Source organism: Astatotilapia calliptera, chromosome 15 (assembly GCF_964374335.1).
Source record: "Astatotilapia calliptera chromosome 15, fAstCal68.1, whole genome shotgun sequence".
NCBI classification, from domain to species: domain Eukaryota; kingdom Metazoa; phylum Chordata; class Actinopteri; order Cichliformes; family Cichlidae; genus Astatotilapia; species Astatotilapia calliptera.
In genome coordinates this window covers 12,674,537-12,692,344 of record NC_137436.1, presented here as the reverse complement: position 1 = coordinate 12,692,344, position 17,808 = coordinate 12,674,537, and the positions used below count along the sequence as shown (strand labels likewise).

The window sequence follows — 17,808 nt, the reverse complement described above, 5'->3', positions numbered from 1 at the left end:
ATTGCGGATATGCTGACCAGATGTCAACAACCAAATGTGGGGTAAAGATTGTCAGTGTGGTCAGACATTTTTATATTTCTTACCTAAACACACGAAGTATGCAGGGCAAAGGTTTGGCAATGGGAGGTCAAGGTCAAGTTTATTTATATAGCACATTTCAAACAGCCGATGCTGCACAAAGTGCTTAACAATATAAAAATGGCATTAAAAAGCAACAATGTAATACAATAATAACTATATAAAACAATAATAGGACAATAAAAGAATTAAAACAATAATTAAAACGATTTAAAATATGACCAGAATGCTTGGGTCATGGTGTGTTAAAAGCCAGGGCATAAAAATGTGTCTTTAGTAGTGATTTAAATTGCTCAAGTGTTTGTGCAGATCTAATATTTAAGGGGAGACTATTCCAAAATCTGGGACCTGCCACACAGAAGGCTCTATCACCACGAGATTTGAGATAAGTCTGTGGGATGGACAGCATTAATTTTGAGCTAGACCTCGTGGTTTTTCCTGGAGCATAAGCAGAGAGGAGCTCAGACAGGTAAGGATTAGCTCAGGCATTAAGTGACTTAAAAACAAAAAGGAAAAGTTTAAATTGGATCCAGTAGGAGACAGGAAGCCAGTGTAAAGAAGCTAAAACTGGGGTTATATGCTCTCTCCGTTTGGTACCAGTTAGCAGGCGAGCAGCTGCATTTTGGACCATCTGAAGACGATGGATGGTGGCCTGGTCTAGACCATAATACAATGAATTGTAGTAATCCAATCTGCAAGTAAGGAAAAGGTGAATAACACGTTCAAAGACGTTAGCCGGGAGGTATGGCTTTACCTTGGCTAGCTGTCTTAACTGAAAGAAGCAGGACTGAACTACTGCACTCACCTGCTTATTCAATTTAAAAGGACCATCAATGTAGACACTGAGGTTTTTTACATGTGTTTTACAATAGGAGGAAAGGGGGCCCAGAGTGCTATCGATGTGATTAAAGTTGCCAAAAATGACAACTTCAGTTTTATTTTCATTTAGCTTTAAATAATTTAATGACAACCACTGTTTGACGTCATCAAGGCAGCGTAATAGGAGCTGAGGATGGTCTGACCCTGCTTTTAAAGGTAGATAAATCTGCAAATCATCAGCAAAACAGTGAAATGAGTCAAGATATACCATGTCATCAGTAGGTAATGCTGTATGAGGACCCCAAAAGCAAGCAATGATCAAAATAAAGAACCTCTGTTGGAGGTGCAAATGGAACAATCCAAAAAACAGATAAAAACAAAGTTCACTGGAACAGAGAAAAAAGCCTGGGAAGATATCAAGAAACAGCAGTAACAACACTAACCACAGTATGACAAAACAAACTGAGGGTATAAACACTCAAGAGGTTATGAGGGCAGAGTGGAGACACTTTTGGAATTACAGAGGAGTGACCTAAATCTAATAACGAGACATGGAGATGTAAACTAAAGGACACAACTAACAAAATAACACAGAAAGTAATGAAACAGGGATTCACTGAGGGAGACTAGACTATCCATGAGGAACAAAGGGGTAGTAGGGTAAAGTGAAAGCAGTACCATAACAGTAACTAGAACAAAAAGCTAAACTAAGTATCAAACTGAACATAGTTAAAGATCAAAATAACTTAAGACTCCAAAAAACAGAAAATGCTCGGTCAATGACCCAGGATCACTTCAATTTATGCCAAAAGTTAGGATTTACAAAAAGCATCTAATTAAAATTAATCAGAAAGAAATTAAATGAAATAAAGGAGGCCAATAGAATCTTAAAAAATGTTGCCATGTTAAAAGCTCAATATAATACAAAAAGGATCTCCAAAGGTAAAAATGCAGTGCTCGTGGTATGAGGAAGAAAAGCCATCCTCTGTCAGTCCTTGTAGAAAGTGATGAAGAGGATGGCTATTGAGAAGAATAGATAAACTGTACTTCTCATACTTTAATTTTATGCCATTTTCCCAACTTCCTTTAAGCATAAGTAAAAGCTCATTTGTTTTTTTGCCATTACGCTGCTCTCTCTGTCCAGTAGACGTATTTGGGTTTTTAGTGAAGATCCCTCTCACAGTAAAAGTTTCTGTACACATCAATAAAAAAGCAAATTTCACAGGTTTTACTTGTATAGAAGATGAACTAAGAAGACGAATAAATATTACAATAAAAGCCCTATAACAAGTTTATCAACTTTACATCTGTCAAACGTGCACATAGCGGATGGTGTCTAATTCATCAAAAAGAATGAAACAGCTTATTGACTTAAAAATGCAGTTTAAAAAAAAAATCAAAATGCAAATGTGAAGCTTTTATTTAACAAAAAAGGAAAAGAAAACATGCATACCACGTTTATTTTACTGATTCAAAAACTGAGGAAAAAATGCTTAAAAATGTATCAATGATTAAAGCTTATGAGCTCTGGTTTAAGCACTCCACAGGCTGTAATTCTACACTCATACTTGGGTCTTTCATTGCAAGTTGAAGCTTCTTCTAACCTCCTCAGGACATCGAGACCCTCAACGACTTGACTGCAAAAGAGAAGAAAAGAGATTTAACTTCCCTTTTGAAGCTACGTGAGAGCTGTGGGAATTAAAAAGATGTCTTTCAGCTAAAATCAGATACACCAACCCAAAGGCAACGTAGGTCTTATCCATCCATGGCGTTGGCTGTAGGGTGATGTAGAACTGGGATCCATTGCTGTGGGCACCTTTATTAGCCATTCCCAGGATGCCGCGCTTAGTGTGTGAAATGACAAAATTCTCATCTAAAAGAGGGGCAGGCACGTGCAAGTTCAGGTGAACATTTATAGAGGAAGCACAAGTAAATCAATGATGGCTTCTTCTTTTTCTTCTTCTTTTTCTTTAAGGATCACTTCAGTGGATCACACGCTATCGCCTAAATATCTGACACCATTCATGTGGAAAGTTATTTGTAAATATAGTAGATGTTAAAGTGCAGCCATCCCTTTGAAATATAGAACTTTAGCTTTTTGTTTAATATCTTCTGTCGTCCATGAACCTCCTCCTCTTTTCCTCCTGCCTGGCAGCTCCATATTCAACATTCTTTGTCCAGTATATCCACTATCCCTTCTCTGCACAAGTCCAAACCATCTCAGCCTTGCCTCTCTAACTTTGTCTCCAAACTGTTCAACCTGAGCTCTCCCTCTAATATACTCATTTTTAATCATCTCCCTTCTGGTCACTCCTAGTGCAAATTTTAATATCTTCAACTCTGCCACCTCCTGCTCGGCCTCTTGTCTGTTAGTGGCATTGTCTCCAAACAATGCATCATAGCAGCTCTCACTACCATCTCCTACACATTCTCTTTCACTCTCGCTGCTCTCCTTCTGTCACAAACACCCCCGACATTCGTCTCCACCCACTCTACCCTGCCAGCACTGTCTTCTTCACCTCTCTTGTTGCTTTGAATGGTTAACCCCGGGCAATTAAACCTATTCACCTTCACTACCTCTGCTCCTTACATATCCATTTTCCACCCATTTCTCTCTCATTAACACACATGTTCTGTCTCGCTTCTACAGACTTTCATTCCTAGTTTGTGCAGTGCGTACCTCCACCTCTCCAGTCTCTCTTCCACTCACTCCCTACTCTCCCTACATATCACAATGTTGTCTATGGACATCATAGTCCAATAGTGTAGTTATATAGTATGTTCTAAACATAACGCTGTAGAGCATACCTTCAAACATTAGCCCGTAGATTGACTCGCCTCCATTTCCTTTCCTCTCTGGAGAAATATCTGCGAAATTTATAGGTACAGCCACAACTGTACTGCTGACTTTAATGAATACATTTAATGAATCCATTAAAACTATCTAAACAATTTATCAACATATTTATGAGAGTGTTTAATATATCACAGATCGTGAAATTTTCTGTATCTATATTTAAGTATGATGTCACATTATATTGATGTTTTTATACATGTGTACCTCCACCCTGCACCCATCCATTGGGCACAATCCGATGAAACAGAGAGCCTTTATAGCAGAGTGGGAAGCCACTCTGTGACAGTCCTTGCTCTCCTGTGCACAGACCCTCAAAGTTCTTGGATGTCTTTGGACAAATATCTGAGAAGAGCTGAGCAGAGCAGAGGAAACATGATATCTGATCACATCTGTAATGATCAAATATTTTCTTATCCGGGAGTTCAATGTTTAGACTGACTGTTTTAAAAGATCATTTGAAAAGTAGCAGGATGCAAATGAGTTTGGATCCTATGCCTTATGTGTCAAAGTTGGCTCACCTCAAACATTAACCTCCCCGCAGCTTCTCCCGCAATCTCAACATCCATGAAGACAAACTGATGCTACAGTGAAAGAGCATAGGCATGTTGAATATTTTATATAGTGAGAGGTGGACTCAAATGCACAATGCAAAATATCTGGAAAGGCATGGAGTTACACCAGACATGAGCAGTACTGCCAGAGATAAAGCGTGTAATCCAAGCAGGTTAAAGTAGCTGATTAAACTCAAGAGACCCAAGGAAAGAAACAGTGAAAAAGAAAGACATAAGCTTAGAACACTGAAAGAAGAATACGAGACTATTTATACACCTCGAGCACTTTTCCCCCCCAAACATGATGTTGTCATCAAATACATTTTTCAACAATAAAGTTTTAATATTGAGTGTGTGCTCCCTTTGGTTATTTTGATTAGGTATAAAATGTGCTGCATCCCAACATTTTTCGAAAGAATCTTACATGAATTGGTTTTCAAATCATATTCACGACTTTAAACAGTCATCAGAAAGATACACTTAATAAGCCACTTTTTTTTTTACTACTGTATTTGGAATCAAAGAGCAAATCAGCACCGTATATTTAGTAAATAAACTGTCTATATCAGGGCTGTCAAACACAAGGCCTGGGGGCCAGAAATGGCCTGGCAAAGACTCCAATCTGGCACACTGGAGAGCTTAGGAAACATGAAGGAGGGTGTAAATTCTGTATTTTTGTATTTTTTTACAGCTTTTCCTACTGATAAATACCTCTCCCATGAACATAGAACACGAAATGAAATAAATGACACTAAAATTCAGCTTTTCAACTATGTACAAGAGAAATTTCTGTTTTTAGCAGAAAAAAATTTATTTTACAGAATTTTTACAGAGGTTCTGTAAAATAATAAAAATATTTTAATATTTTAATGTTTAATAGAATATTTAAATATGGTAAAATGAATTTGAATTTGAGGGCGGCACGGTGGTTAGCACTGTTGCCGCACAGCAAGAAGGTCCTGGGTTCAATTCCAACATCAGGCCGGGGTCTTTCTGTGTGGAGTTTGCATGTTCTCCCCATGTCTGCGTGGGTTCCCTCCGGGTACTCCGGCTTCCTCCCACTGTCCAAAGACATGCAGTTTGTGGGGATAGGTTAATTGGATAATCCAAATTGCCACTAGGTGTGAATGTGAGTGTGAATGGTTGTCTGTCCTTGTGTGTTAGCCCTGTGACAGACTGGCGACCTGTCCAGGGTGTACCCCGCCTCTCGCCCTATGACAGCTGGGATTGGCTCCAGCACCCCCCCGTGACCCTGAAAAGGATAAGCGGTAGCGAATGGATGGATGGAAAATGAATTTGACTTCTCTGGTCAACATATTTTTACCTATAATGGATATTTAAGTGACAGTGTTTGCGTGACTTGCCCCAGTTTTCTGGAGGTGTTCGATGTAGTACTCCTCAGCAAGAGTCGTGTAGAAAGCTTGCGGCTGGGTGAAAGTGAAACCCCACTGATTCTTGGCCCAGCTGGCGAGATCCTTTTCATCACCGAGGAGACGGCCGTTCAGAAAGCACATCAGGCTACTGGAGTACTGCCACACTTCACCACGCAGCTCCTTGAATCACAAGTTTGGAACAACAATGAGCGTGCTGTGATTCAGCGTTCCAGAATAGCTGTAATGTCATAAATCACAGCAGTATTTTACTGTGTAGGTTTAGAGCATCAAGAACCCCCAGAAACCTGCTGTCGTCCACACGTTCACCTCCACTATTTATAACACCATCACTCATTTCAGATGATGCCATCAAACAACAACTAAAATTCTATATTTCAAAGGAAAGGCTGCATTTTAACTTCCGCTACATTTACAAATAACTTTTCCACATTAATTAATTATGTCAGTGTCACATTTGTCCATACAATATATTTCTATCTGACAGCAGTCGGGTTGAGTTAACCCCTTACTAAATATTATCATCCTTCTTCAGACTGTAAGAGGCTTAGCACCTGGTACTATGCCTATACTGAGCTCAAATTAGAAAATAGTGATGATGCTTCAAGTATTTGGATGTCCGGTCGAGATGTCCGACAGCAGATATGGAGACCTGTAAAAACACAGTTTTCCAGGCAGGATTAGACTGATATTTTATATGCAGCTTCACATTTATAAGACACAAATATCCTTAAAAGCAGTCTAAAATAGGTCATGTGTTTTTCCTCAGGTATGACCCCAAGTAACATATTCAAATGACCTTTTTTAGAAAGAGCGGATTTCTGTTAATATTATATATAATATTGTGATAGTGCTCTCTCTCTCTCTGTCTCTCTCTCGTATTTTCCTGATAACAACAATAATACTGAAATAATGTTTCATGGTCCTGGGTATTTCAGTTTTTTTGAGTTTTGGGATGTTTTGAGTTTTCTGCGAGCTCATGTTTTTTTGATTTTGTAATTTGATGTCCTTTGTCCTTTCAGTGCTTGCTCCCCTGTGTTTCCAGTCTGTGTTCCTCATTCAGTCACATAATCTTTAGTTATCATCTTTTGTGATCCAATTCTGTCTCCCCAGTTTGTCGTGTCTCCATGTTTCTTTATTGCTGCGTCATGTCTTAATCCTGATTTCATCCATTCATCCATCCATTCCCTTCTGCTTATTCTTTTCAGGGTCACTGGAGCCTAATCCAGCTGTCATAGGGCGAGAGGCAGGGTACACCCTGGACAGGTCGCCAGTCTGTCACAGGGTTAATCTTGACTTGTGTATGTTATTTACTCTTTTATTTTTGATAGTAGATAACGTTTATGTGTCAAACTTTGTCTACCAGAGAGTGAAACCTGACATGATGTATTGCAGCCAAGGTATTTACACTTGATGTAAATGAGGACCTAGTGCAACTATAGTAATGTCTTTTGGCTTTCATATGAATGGCTTAAGATTACGAATGTTTAAGGTTCTGCATATGTTAGCAAGGTGTGTTATTGCATTGTAGGCTTCATGATTATCCAAAATTAATTTTCACTTCAGGTCAGTTGGGATAAGTGATTAATAGAGGGAATTTTAGAAGAGAAACTATTCCACCATATAATCCTCTAATATGTTTATATGGAACAGCTGACTTGTACAACGTGCAAAAGAACACAAAACATTATTTAACATAAGATCACAAGTTTCTCCATAACCTCGGACCTCCATCTCTCTCTGACCTTCTGCACATTGCCACTCATTCACACTTGGAGTTACTCCTCGCCCGACCACTCTGGGCATTAGAGCTTTCCGCCAAGTGGCCCCTTGTCCTTGGAGCTCTCTCCCGCACCACATTCACAACATTGAGTCGTTCCCTATCTCTAAAGCCAGCCTTAAAACACATCTTTTGAAGCTTAGCTATTCTGTTTCATTTTAATTTTAAGATAAGATAAGCTAGAACTTTATTAATCCCTCGGGTGGGTTCCTCTGGGAAATTCGATTTCCAAAAAGCACAGCACCGACAGAAGTTACAGAATATTATATATATATATATATATATATACAGAGACAGATATAAATAAAATATACGAAGGGGATAAATAGAATAAATAGGAATAAAAATAAAATAAAAATACAAGTGAATTGCACATTTTATTATGCTTTGAGTTTTAATTCTATGATTTCTTTCTAACTGCTTTATTTTATCCATACTGTGATTTTCGTATTTAATTGCTTGTAAAGTGTCTTTAAGTATTTCTAAAGCTCTCCATAAATACAATGCGTTGTTGTTATTATTATTGAATCCTCAGTATGAGGACTGAGTGAAGAGTTCAAGGACAAAGAACTTTAACATTGCGCTCACAGCTTTGCGTTAATGCAAAGCACTGATTACGCACTTGTTTGGATAACATCTCTCCTTCCTAAAAAATAAACCCTACTTATAACAACAATCAAAACCACAACATGCCCAAGTGTTGTATGTTGTGCAATTTTTCCATATATTGTGTGCTGCAGATTTTGTGAATCACATTTACATGACTTGTTTAAATATTCTCCTCCAGAAAGTGAAATTTCTACACATACATATACAATAAAGGCCAGCCGCAAAAATATTCCTGTTTACAACTTTCAGTCACAAAGTGGACTTTGTGCCACTTGAGTAGCTCCAGCAGCTTTGTAACATCAGAAGCCAGCTCTGCATGGTGCAGACATGAGTAAATCTTGCTTTAATTTTCCTTTTTCTCAAAGCACTGCTCTTCTCTTATCAGTTCTCCTACCCCACCTTTTCTTGACCTTGATGATGTTAGGAAAAAGAGATAGGAAGGGCTTTTGGAATGCACCCTGATCATCATTGCTCCCCGTGTCTAATTTCTCAGCTGTTTCCACTTCCCCGAGTGTTCTCTGTGTCTGTGTTTTTGTGTATGTATTGCTTCAGTCTTCCCTTGTCCTTGTTCTGATGTCTGTTGCCCTCCATCATGTGTTCCCTGTCAAATTCTGTTTGGCTTTTGTTTTCAATCCACCATTAAATACCTTATGTTAAATCCTGCCTGCTGTGTATGATAATAATTTCAGGTTATTATCTCAAACTTTTGAGTTATCTATGAGTAAGATGAAATTAAGAGAAACTAATCAACAATTTTGATGCACAGATGGAAAAAAATAGTTGAATCTATTAAAAATGTCCAAGAATTTGATCTTTGAGCTCATTCTTCTTTCAGCTGCTCCTTTTAGGATTTTGCCACAGCACCTCATCTGCTTGCATTTCAGATCACATACATAGAACTTGGCGACAGTGGGAAAGAAAAGCACCATTGTAACAGGAAGAAACCTCTGGCAGGATCAGGCTTAAGGAGCCAAGAAATGTTTGGTTGCTCAAGACAAATATAACCTCAAAGATTATGCATCTAGAACGCCTAGTGTTACTTTCTTTTTAATTTTTTAAAATTAATTTCAGTGTTTGGTTTAGCATCTTATTATCATTATCATTATTATTATTATCAGGGAAAGTATTTATCAAGGGGCAGGTTTAAGTTTTAGTTTTTACCAGTTTTTACAAAGCAAAAAACATTTTGTTACATACCTTCTTCTTGTCGCAGAGATACCCGTGCCACTCAAATTCAAAAAGTGGCCTAATTTCTGGATCCAGAAACGCCGTAGGAAACTGCAGTTTTAGTCCCTGTTGAGCAGAGTGGACAAATACGGGTGAAAGGTCAAAAGGTTAGGTGAAATTAAACCAGAGAAAGCGTTAGTTTACCTCGGCGATGCTTTTAGCAACGTGGAAACTGCAGTCTTTAAACACACCCACAATTTCAATGAGTATTTTTGAGTCCATGGTTGAAAAGAGAGCGACAGTAAACGGTGCCTCGTATCCATAGCAACGAGGATTTGAAGGCGCTTTAATATGACGTCTTATTTAGCCCGCCGGGTTTCGACCGACTCTGTGGACTGTTTCCTTCATTGCTACTTTGTCCTTCATAATTTATTGTTTATTTAAAGCTAAATTAATCTGTTAATAAATATAACGACTATCACCTTGTAGATGAAATGTAAAGCTCTCATCCACTTTGTTTTCAGAGCAAAGCCAATTAATGCAGAAACAAGGCAGTGTTAGTACGTAGACCTTTAACAAAATGGGACGCGGCCCAATGGCGCCACAGTTCGAAAACTCCGACTTGCTGTACAGTTTTTGTTGTTGTAACATTGGGGGTTTTAAAATACATTTCTCCGTTTTTAATTGTTTAAAATCCAATTGTGTGTAAATATGGGCGTTCAGGATTTGTGGTCTATCGTGGAGCCGGTTCGTGAGTCGGTGCCTCTGTACAGTTTGAGTGGAAAGACGCTGGCAGTCGACCTGAGTTTGTGGGTGTGCGAAGCCCAGCACGTCCAAGCAATGATGGGGAGAGTCACGAAACCCCATCTGAGGTAATGTCCCCATAATAAACTCATCGCGCTGTTGCTTCCAAGTAACTATAAATTTAAAAGCTTTTCTTACTCCACGCTGTGTCCAGGAATTTATTTTTCAGGGTATCGTCCCTCACACTGATGGGGGTGAAACTCGTGTTTGTTATGGAAGGAGAGGCTCCAAAAATTAAAGCAGAAACCATGAACAAGAGGACAGAAACAAGATATGGAGGCTTCAAGAAGAGCACTGCTCCGAAGTTTGCAACAGGCACCAGCAGGGGGCGCTTTAAAGCCGTGCTGAGAGAGGTAGGTCTGTAATCTCCTGCTCAAAAGAAAACGTCTGTGGTTATCTCTGCCCACTTTTCAGCTTGCTACGACGGCATTTTTTTTAAGACGGTACAATTTAGATGAAAAAGCAAGATCTGTCAAGTTTAGAGAAAAATGTAAAATGATAAATATAAAAACAATGATGAGAAACCACCATTTTACTAGAAAAAAATGGTCAAACTTAGAGAAAACCATATAAATTCCATAAAAGAAGAAAATAAAAAAATGTCAAAGAAATTTTTAAATTTGGAGGAACAACATGAAGTTATAAGGACAAAAATAGCAAACTGGCAAGAATTAAGGTCAGATTTAGAAGTTTTGAGAAAAAAGTTAGATTTTTGAGAAATAAAGAAAAAACAACAATAAACATGTACAGAAACATTTTTATATTACACCTATAGGAAATAACTGGCAAATTTACTTGAAAATATGAAAGTCTATTTGAAAATTTTATGACAAATTGTGTTTTTTTTTTGTCAGGCAACAATATTTTTATTTACCTTTTCATGGTTAAGTTGTAAATAAAAATCAAATATTTGAACTCCTGGGATAAATTTCTCATTTGTAATTGTTACCTCCAGTGGCCTTACATCTCTTTGTACTCCCTCTGTAGTGTGCAGAGATGTTGGACTACCTGGGTGTACCTTGGGTGACAGCTGCTGGAGAGGCTGAGGCCATGTGTGCCTACCTGGACTCACAGGGCCTGGTGGACGGCTGCATCACTAACGATGGAGACGCTTTCTTGTATGGAGCCCGTACTGTGTACAGGAACTTCAACATGAACAGTAAAGTATGTCTGTGGAAGTTAATCTTAAGAAAAACCTCTTTGGAGTAATAAGATGCAGTTACTTGTGTAAATACGCTACAGATGGTTTGGAAATCCTGCAGCCTTGAAGCTATCATTCACTGACCTACGTGTATTTTATACTGCAGGACCCTCAGGTGGACTGTTACCAGACTTCTCGAGTGCAAACAGACTTAAATCTGTCCAGAGAGAATCTTGTCGGTCTGGCCATTCTCCTTGGCTGTGATTATATTCCCAAGGTAGTGAAGACACCTTAATCTGAAATTGGCTAAAGGAAAATCTGTAGTATCAATGCTTTTTGTTTACTGAATGCTTTCCTGTTTCCATAAGGGCATACCAGGTGTTGGCAAAGAGCAGGCTCTGAGGCTCATTCAGACGCTGAAAGGACAAACACTCCTACAGAGGTAGAAAACACAAACACCCGTGAATGTAGCTAAGCAGTTTCTCTCTGAGTAGCCCGAGTTAAAAGTTGTGTTCGTGTTCTTTCTGATAACTACAGGTTCATCCAGTGGAATGAAGAGACCACAGAAGTGTTTGAAGGAGGTGTAAAGAAGGTTCCTCACTGCAACTTGTGTCGACATCCTGGTGAGTGGTGCCCTGCTTTGAACTCTGACCTCCACTCCTGATCCTGTGGCTATTTTAAAGCCTTTTAAACTGTCACGTCAAAACATGCAAGTATGTGAGAGATTTCAGCATCTGAGACCCCTTACTGACTGTTATTCTTTCGTTATCAGGATCAGCTAAGACTCACGAGTCCCGCGGATGTGTGCTCTGCGGCAGTAATCGCTTCTGTCAGCCTCAGGATTTCGATTACCAGTGTCCGTGTGACTGGCACCGCTACGAACAGACTCGCCAGGCCTTGTCTTTTGAGGCAAACATCAGGAGGTGAATGGCAATTCAGAATGTCAAAGCTGATTTTCTGCTATTTAATAACTATTTAACTAAACAGACAAGTTCTTATTTGCAGGAAAACACTGGCGAGTCAGCATTTTCCTTTCACTGAGGTACATTTTGATCTTTCTTTTTTATTTTTTATTATAACTTGACAAATAATTGGAGTAATTTTTAATGCTTAAACCATGTCTTGCAGATCATTCGTGAGTTTCTGGTTTCCAAAGATAAGCCTGTGTCACATTTTAAGAGGAGGAAGCCGAATATGCTGCTGATCCAGGTTAATGGGTTTGTAAATTATTAAGTGTAAGGTCATCTGTTCGGCGGGCTGTGTGTAAACATTTACGTTTTGTGTCTTTAGAAATTCGCCTATGATAAGATGGAGTGGCCGAAGCACTACACCAGCGAAAAGGTGCTAGTGTTGATGACCTACGCTGAGCTGATGAACCGAAAATATGGAACAGACATGTCCTGCCAAGTTGAGCCCATCCGGTAGTGTTACAGTTTTTAATGTCAGATAAGTTATCACTTTTATGATATTGTTATTATAACAGCTTTACATCCTTAACTTTCAACCTTTTTTTCATGCTAAAGAATATTTAAACCAAGAGTGAGGAATGGCGTTGCTTGCTTTGAAGTCATCTGGAGAACACCAGGTCAGTTTAAATCCCATGATGGGGAAAAAAGTATAATTTACTCACAGCATACAATAGAAGGGGAAGAAAAGTGACACTCAAGAATAAAAAGCTGATTTGAGTGACAGGAGTACTGTGTTTAGTGGAGGTTGGGGTGTAGGGTGCTCGTCACCGAGTCGTCTGTTAGTGACTGGCTGTGAGGTGGGGTTCAGAGGTGACAGATCAGTCACAACAGGCACTAGGTGCTAAAGTGGCTTCCTCCTCTGAGCTGGGAAATCTGTCATATTAAAGCCCCCTTAACTAACAAGCCCGTCTGATGTGAGTGGCCTCAGAAAATCTCAGCTAACTTAGATTGTTCTACATCAGAGGAAGGTGTTTTTATGCACGGGCCTCCTGACAGGCAGTTTCATGGCTGGGTAAGGCCCGTCCCGACAAATTAAGCAAATAAAGGATCTGGAGTGTATTCCAAGTGTTCAACGTGTATTTTTTAGCTTTTCACTGCAACTCTCAATATGAGCCACAAAAGAGATGCCAGTGTAAGTGAAGGAAGCCAACTGCTCCTTCCTCACAAGGGGTTGCCACACCAGGGAGCTCCAAATGTTTAATGTGACAGAGGTTTTTATCCCAGATAAAGCCATCATTAGACTAAAACAAAACAAACTAAAAGATCTCAGCAAAATAAACCTATTAGAGAGTTTGCAAAATATTTAGGCATGGCCAAATCTAAAATCTGGTGCAGTCTTAAAAATAATTAGTGAACTGATCAGCTCAGCAACACCAAAAGGACTGCAAGACCACAGAAGACAGCTAAAGTACATCATGACAGACTCATTTCCATGGCTAAGAAAAACAACTCCAAAACATGGTCTACAATCAAGAGGCACCTTCATGAATGGATATAGAGGGATCATTAACAACGTGCAACCCACTAGTTACACTCAAGAACAAGAGGGCCAAATTAGACATTAGACATAAAACCAAGATTAACTTGTACCAGGATTACGAGAAGAGAAAGAGAAAATGGCTAAGTATCCAAAGTACATCAGATCATCTGTCAAGCATGGTGGAGGTAATGTTATGACATGGGCTGCCGGTGTAACTAATTTACAAATGTTTATTGATGATGTGACTGCTGATAGATGTAGGATTTGGCCAAATGCTGCAAAGTGGATCAGACAGTGCTTCACAATTCAAATCGATAATGACCCAAAGCATAGTGCAAAAGCAACCCAAAAGGTTGGTGAACAATAGGCAAAGAAATTGGATATTCAGACGGTGCCTAGCAGAGCATCTCAAGGGAGGAAACAGCCATTCATTGACTGCAAAGGATTTTACCAAAGTATTCAAAACAATCATCATTTAAATGATAAATTTGTTCAGTTAATTTTGAACTTCTGAAAACAGGGAACTGTGCATAAAAGCGGCTGACACTACAGGATTTTTGTACAGCCTCTTGAATTTAAGCTGAAAGTCGTCTCTACAATCACATCTTGATTGTTTGATTTAAAACAATGTGGTGGCGTACGTAAGCAAAACTACAAAAACTGTCATAACTACTTTTTTTTTTTTCAGCTAACTGTATCATCATCTGATAATTTTGTCATGGTTTAAAATAAGTAAATAATATGTAAATAAGTTGCATATTAATCTAAAAATAGCTTAATTTCACAAGGACATTGACTCTCAAAATTTCTACTTCCTGGTGCTTTAATAACAAGAACAAAAGTGCTGAGAACTGCAATGATCAGTGAACAGAACATTAATGGACATTTAGATATTTGAATTTATTACTCACTTTTTAAGGCAAAAAATATGAAAAGTTTGAGGAGTTTAAATACTTCAGTGTGAGAAGTTGGAGCTGATGTTGATGTCTGTTCTGCAGAACATTTTGTGTTTCCTGAGGATCGGCCTGCAGAGGAACAGCGTGAGGTGAGGACGGTGGAGGAGGAGTCTCTGTTTCGTGTGGCCTACCCTGAGCTGGTGGAGACCTACCTCAGACACAAAGCTCTGGCTGAAGAGAACAAGACAAAGAGTAAGACAGAGATTTATGATATCCACTTTAAATGCACAAAGTCCATTTTAGCTATGTGCTTTACATCATTAAAGCACATGTCTCTGCTATGACAAGGCCATCCCGATCAAGGACACTTGCATCTTAAACTTGCGTCTCAACACTGTTTATTAAAGCAGCTGGGACACATACAAATGTAGCTGGTTCACAGCAGAGGCCTTGATTCAGCAATCTCATAGGCTCTGTTTTCATTTTATACAAACTGAGCTTTGAACACACAAATCATCACTGCTATCTAGATTTAATTCCTAGTTTGCAGGAAAACTAGGCACAGACACTGAAAAAGTATTAGGATTAACAGGAAACTAATTCAGATAATCTTCTGATAACGTGTCTTCTTTTACAGAAAAGAAGCCAAAAAGTAAAAAGGAGAAGCCCTCGGATGGTTTATCAGACCTCTTGGCTCAGATGACTCTTCAGAGTTCCTCTTCATCGAATTCTATGACTCAACAGCCAAAGCTGCTCCCTACGTTGGCAAGCACAGATGAACCAGAGGTTGTGATTTTGGACACACCGGTGAACCATAAGCAGAATGAAAGAGGAAAAGATGATCGCTCCAGCCTGAGTGATTGCCCCAATACTCCTCTGTCTCGTGCTGACTCTGAGCCAGTTGCTTCACCTTCTGTCTCTGCTGTAATTGAAGCGCTACACCTGAGTGATATCGACTGGGATGCTTTGTCCTTCACATCCTCTCCATCCCAACAAGCAGCTACCAGCCACTCCACTGGTCCAGAGCTAAATAAAACCACAGACAGTGAAACAGAGAGTCAAAAAACAGAGCAGAAAATCTCACCTGATGTCAAACCAGTAGACTCCAGATCTGCTCCAGAGCTCTGTTACTCAGAGTGTCCTCTAAGGGAGCGGGTGCTCATGAAGAATACAGCCAAAATCGTGAATCAGGTATGCAATGATGCAGTCAAGTCAAAACCCAGTGGACACATTTCCAGTGGGGTTAGCAAAGAATCTGCTGTTAAGAAAAATGAAGCACGTGCAGAAAAAACCCAGATAGAAAAGCCAGGTGCCCCGGCTCAAAGTAAAGCCAAAGACACATTTAACAACTCCAAAAAGCCGCCACACAAATATAAATTTGTCAGGACAGCTATTCAGTCATTAGTTGTCCCACCACAGAGGTGCCACTCTAACCCAGGTACAAGTGACAAGAAGGACGAGAGCATGCCACAGACCACCAAAAAGAGTGTGTGTATGAGCGTTCGTTCATCCAGTGAGGACAGCGACGTGGAGAACCAGAAGTGTGGACCTCAAAGACGGACAAAAACAAAACCTAAACACAAACTCAAAGGCAGCTTTGTTTCAGACTTCCCTCTGAAACCAGTTGCTTCACACGCAGCGACCCAAGCAACTGCAAAACCCGCTCGGAGCCTTCATTTAGCAAGACAAAAACCTCAGAGCAAACATTTTGAAAATAACAGCACACCTGTATCAACTGAAAACAACTGCCAGGATGTCCCAGCAGCTGATGTGGGTGCCAACATGTTCCTTCCCACTCCAGCCTCACCCATCACCGTGTCAGAGAGCGACGACTCTGTAATTTGTAGTGAGAGTCCGCTGCCACTGGCAGAGAGACTGAGGCTGAAATTTCAGAAGTAATCAGTGTGGTTACACGACAAAGGACAAAAACATGTAAGCTGTTGCTCTTTTAACACTGAAAGTTTACTCTGGACTTTGGAAACACTTGTAACATAAGCTCAAATATTAGATATGGAAGCTTGTGTTTTTTTTGTTGCCACTAAAAAAAAAATCCAAAAACCTTTTACAGTATATAAGTCAAGATTTCAGGTTATCTCAAAATTTCAAATTAATAATGGGATATTTCAAGTTATTTTCTTCTACGTTTGAGTCAGGAAGTTGAAATTTTGAGATAGTAATCCAAATTTTTGACTTTCCAGTGGCAGAAACAAGCTTCCATAATAAATGTAAAACCACACTCAGCAGAAACTTTTTCTGTCACTAAAAAAAAAAAAATTTTTTCCCATCCATAATCCAAAAATTTGTGATAATAACCTGAAATTTTAAGATAGTAATCCCCAAATTTCTGGATATTTTCTCAAAATTCCAACATAACAACTTGAAATTTCATGTTATTTTCTCAGATGTTTGATACAGTAAGGTCAAATTTTGAGATAATAACCAGAAATTCTAATGAATTAAAAACACTCAACAGAATATGACTTAAGTATGGAAGCTTGTTTCCGCCATTGGAAAAAAACCAAAAAAAAAAAACCAAACCCCACATTGTTTTCATCCTTAAGTCAGTTACTGGTTATTATTTCAAAGTTTCACCTTACTAACTCAAACCTCTGAGAAAATGACTCAATATAGAGCATATTAATTATTAATATTAAAAATGTCTGCTTTTCATTGTCTCACAATTATGATTCTAATATCTTTGAGTTACATTTTCAGTCTTTTAATGTTTTATATACGAACCTGTTAACCAAGAAACGTAAATAGATTTTGCCATAAGCTTACTGTGAATGAAGCTTTCTCTAAAACAGAGGAGACCACTGTGCACAAATAAAGTTTAACATATTTAATACTAATGAAAAATGAGGTTTAATTTTAATGCACCAGAAGGAGGTTTTGGATATGCAGAGTGTTAAATACTCACTGATGGCACCACATGTGCTCATTTTCTCCCACCGCTGTTTGACAGAGCTGCAGGGAGGAGACCCTGCAGCTGACAGGAGGCACGGAGGAGGCTGAGCCATTGGACTTTTACAACCCACCAGAGTTGGTCCCCTTGATCCTGAGTGAGGCCTCACACCTTTTCAGACATGAAAGGTCTGGCAGGAGCTTGGTGACAGCTGCATCCTCTGCCCAAATAACAACTCTGTCCTATAACACTGGCTCTTTAATCTTATTTGTTTTATATTATTATTAGAACAAAAGCTTAGGACATAAAATATTAGTTTTTCATGTCCAGTTGGTGTGGTAAAGTAGAGTTAGTGGGATTTG

General features: G+C 39.1%; 2 protein-coding genes across 5 annotated transcripts; one reads left to right on the top strand and one right to left on the bottom strand.

The window, feature by feature from the left end:
• Positions 1-112: 112 nt before the first annotated feature.
• Positions 113-9,673, bottom strand: ppil6 (peptidylprolyl isomerase (cyclophilin)-like 6). Its single transcript, XM_026142937.2, has 8 exons — positions 9,457-9,673; positions 9,283-9,378; positions 5,670-5,858; positions 4,273-4,335; positions 3,959-4,106; positions 3,706-3,765; positions 2,635-2,770; positions 113-2,534 (listed from the first exon to the last, which is right to left on the bottom strand). The coding sequence occupies exons 1-8, from the start codon at positions 9,532-9,534 to the stop codon at positions 2,402-2,404; spliced, it is 903 nt and encodes a 300-aa protein (XP_025998722.2). The 5' UTR covers positions 9,535-9,673; the 3' UTR covers positions 113-2,401.
• On the top strand, positions 9,674-17,645 carry gen1 (GEN1 Holliday junction 5' flap endonuclease). Of its 4 annotated transcripts, none has more exons than XM_080289588.1 (14): positions 9,674-9,812; positions 9,976-10,124; positions 10,211-10,409; positions 11,044-11,220; positions 11,364-11,474; positions 11,566-11,639; positions 11,735-11,820; positions 11,970-12,120; positions 12,203-12,239; positions 12,326-12,406; positions 12,488-12,618; positions 12,721-12,782; positions 14,644-14,793; positions 15,179-17,400. In XM_080289588.1, the coding sequence occupies exons 2-14, from the start codon at positions 10,093-10,095 to the stop codon at positions 16,438-16,440; spliced, it is 2,553 nt and encodes an 850-aa protein (XP_080145714.1). In that variant the 5' UTR covers positions 9,674-9,812; positions 9,976-10,092; the 3' UTR covers positions 16,441-17,400. The 4 variants fall into 4 exon arrangements, with proteins under 4 accessions (XP_080145714.1, XP_025998719.1, XP_025998721.1 ...); XM_026142934.2 differs by adding an exon at positions 17,507-17,645 and having other exon boundaries at positions 9,729-10,124; positions 15,179-16,473; XM_080289587.1 differs by having other exon boundaries at positions 9,746-9,879.
• The last annotated feature ends 163 nt before the right edge of the window (positions 17,646-17,808 follow it).

Coding starts and splice junctions, on each gene's coding strand:
- ppil6 (XM_026142937.2), bottom strand. CDS start 9,534: ATGGACTCAAAAATACTCATTGAAATTGTGGGTGTGTTTAAAGACTGC. Junction 4,107..4,272: donor CGGGGAGGTTAATGTTTGAG/GTGAGCCAACTT, acceptor TGCTCTGCTCAG/CTCTTCTCAGATATTTGTCC. Junction 3,766..3,958: donor TGGATGGGTGCAGGGTGGAG/GTACACATGTAT, acceptor TAAATTTCGCAG/ATATTTCTCCAGAGAGGAAA.
- gen1 (XM_026142934.2), top strand. CDS start 9,964: ATGGGCGTTCAGGATTTGTGGTCTATCGTGGAGCCGGTTCGTGAGTCG. Junction 10,125..10,210: donor GTCACGAAACCCCATCTGAG/GTAATGTCCCCA, acceptor CGCTGTGTCCAG/GAATTTATTTTTCAGGGTAT. Junction 11,221..11,363: donor ACTTCAACATGAACAGTAAA/GTATGTCTGTGG, acceptor TTTATACTGCAG/GACCCTCAGGTGGACTGTTA.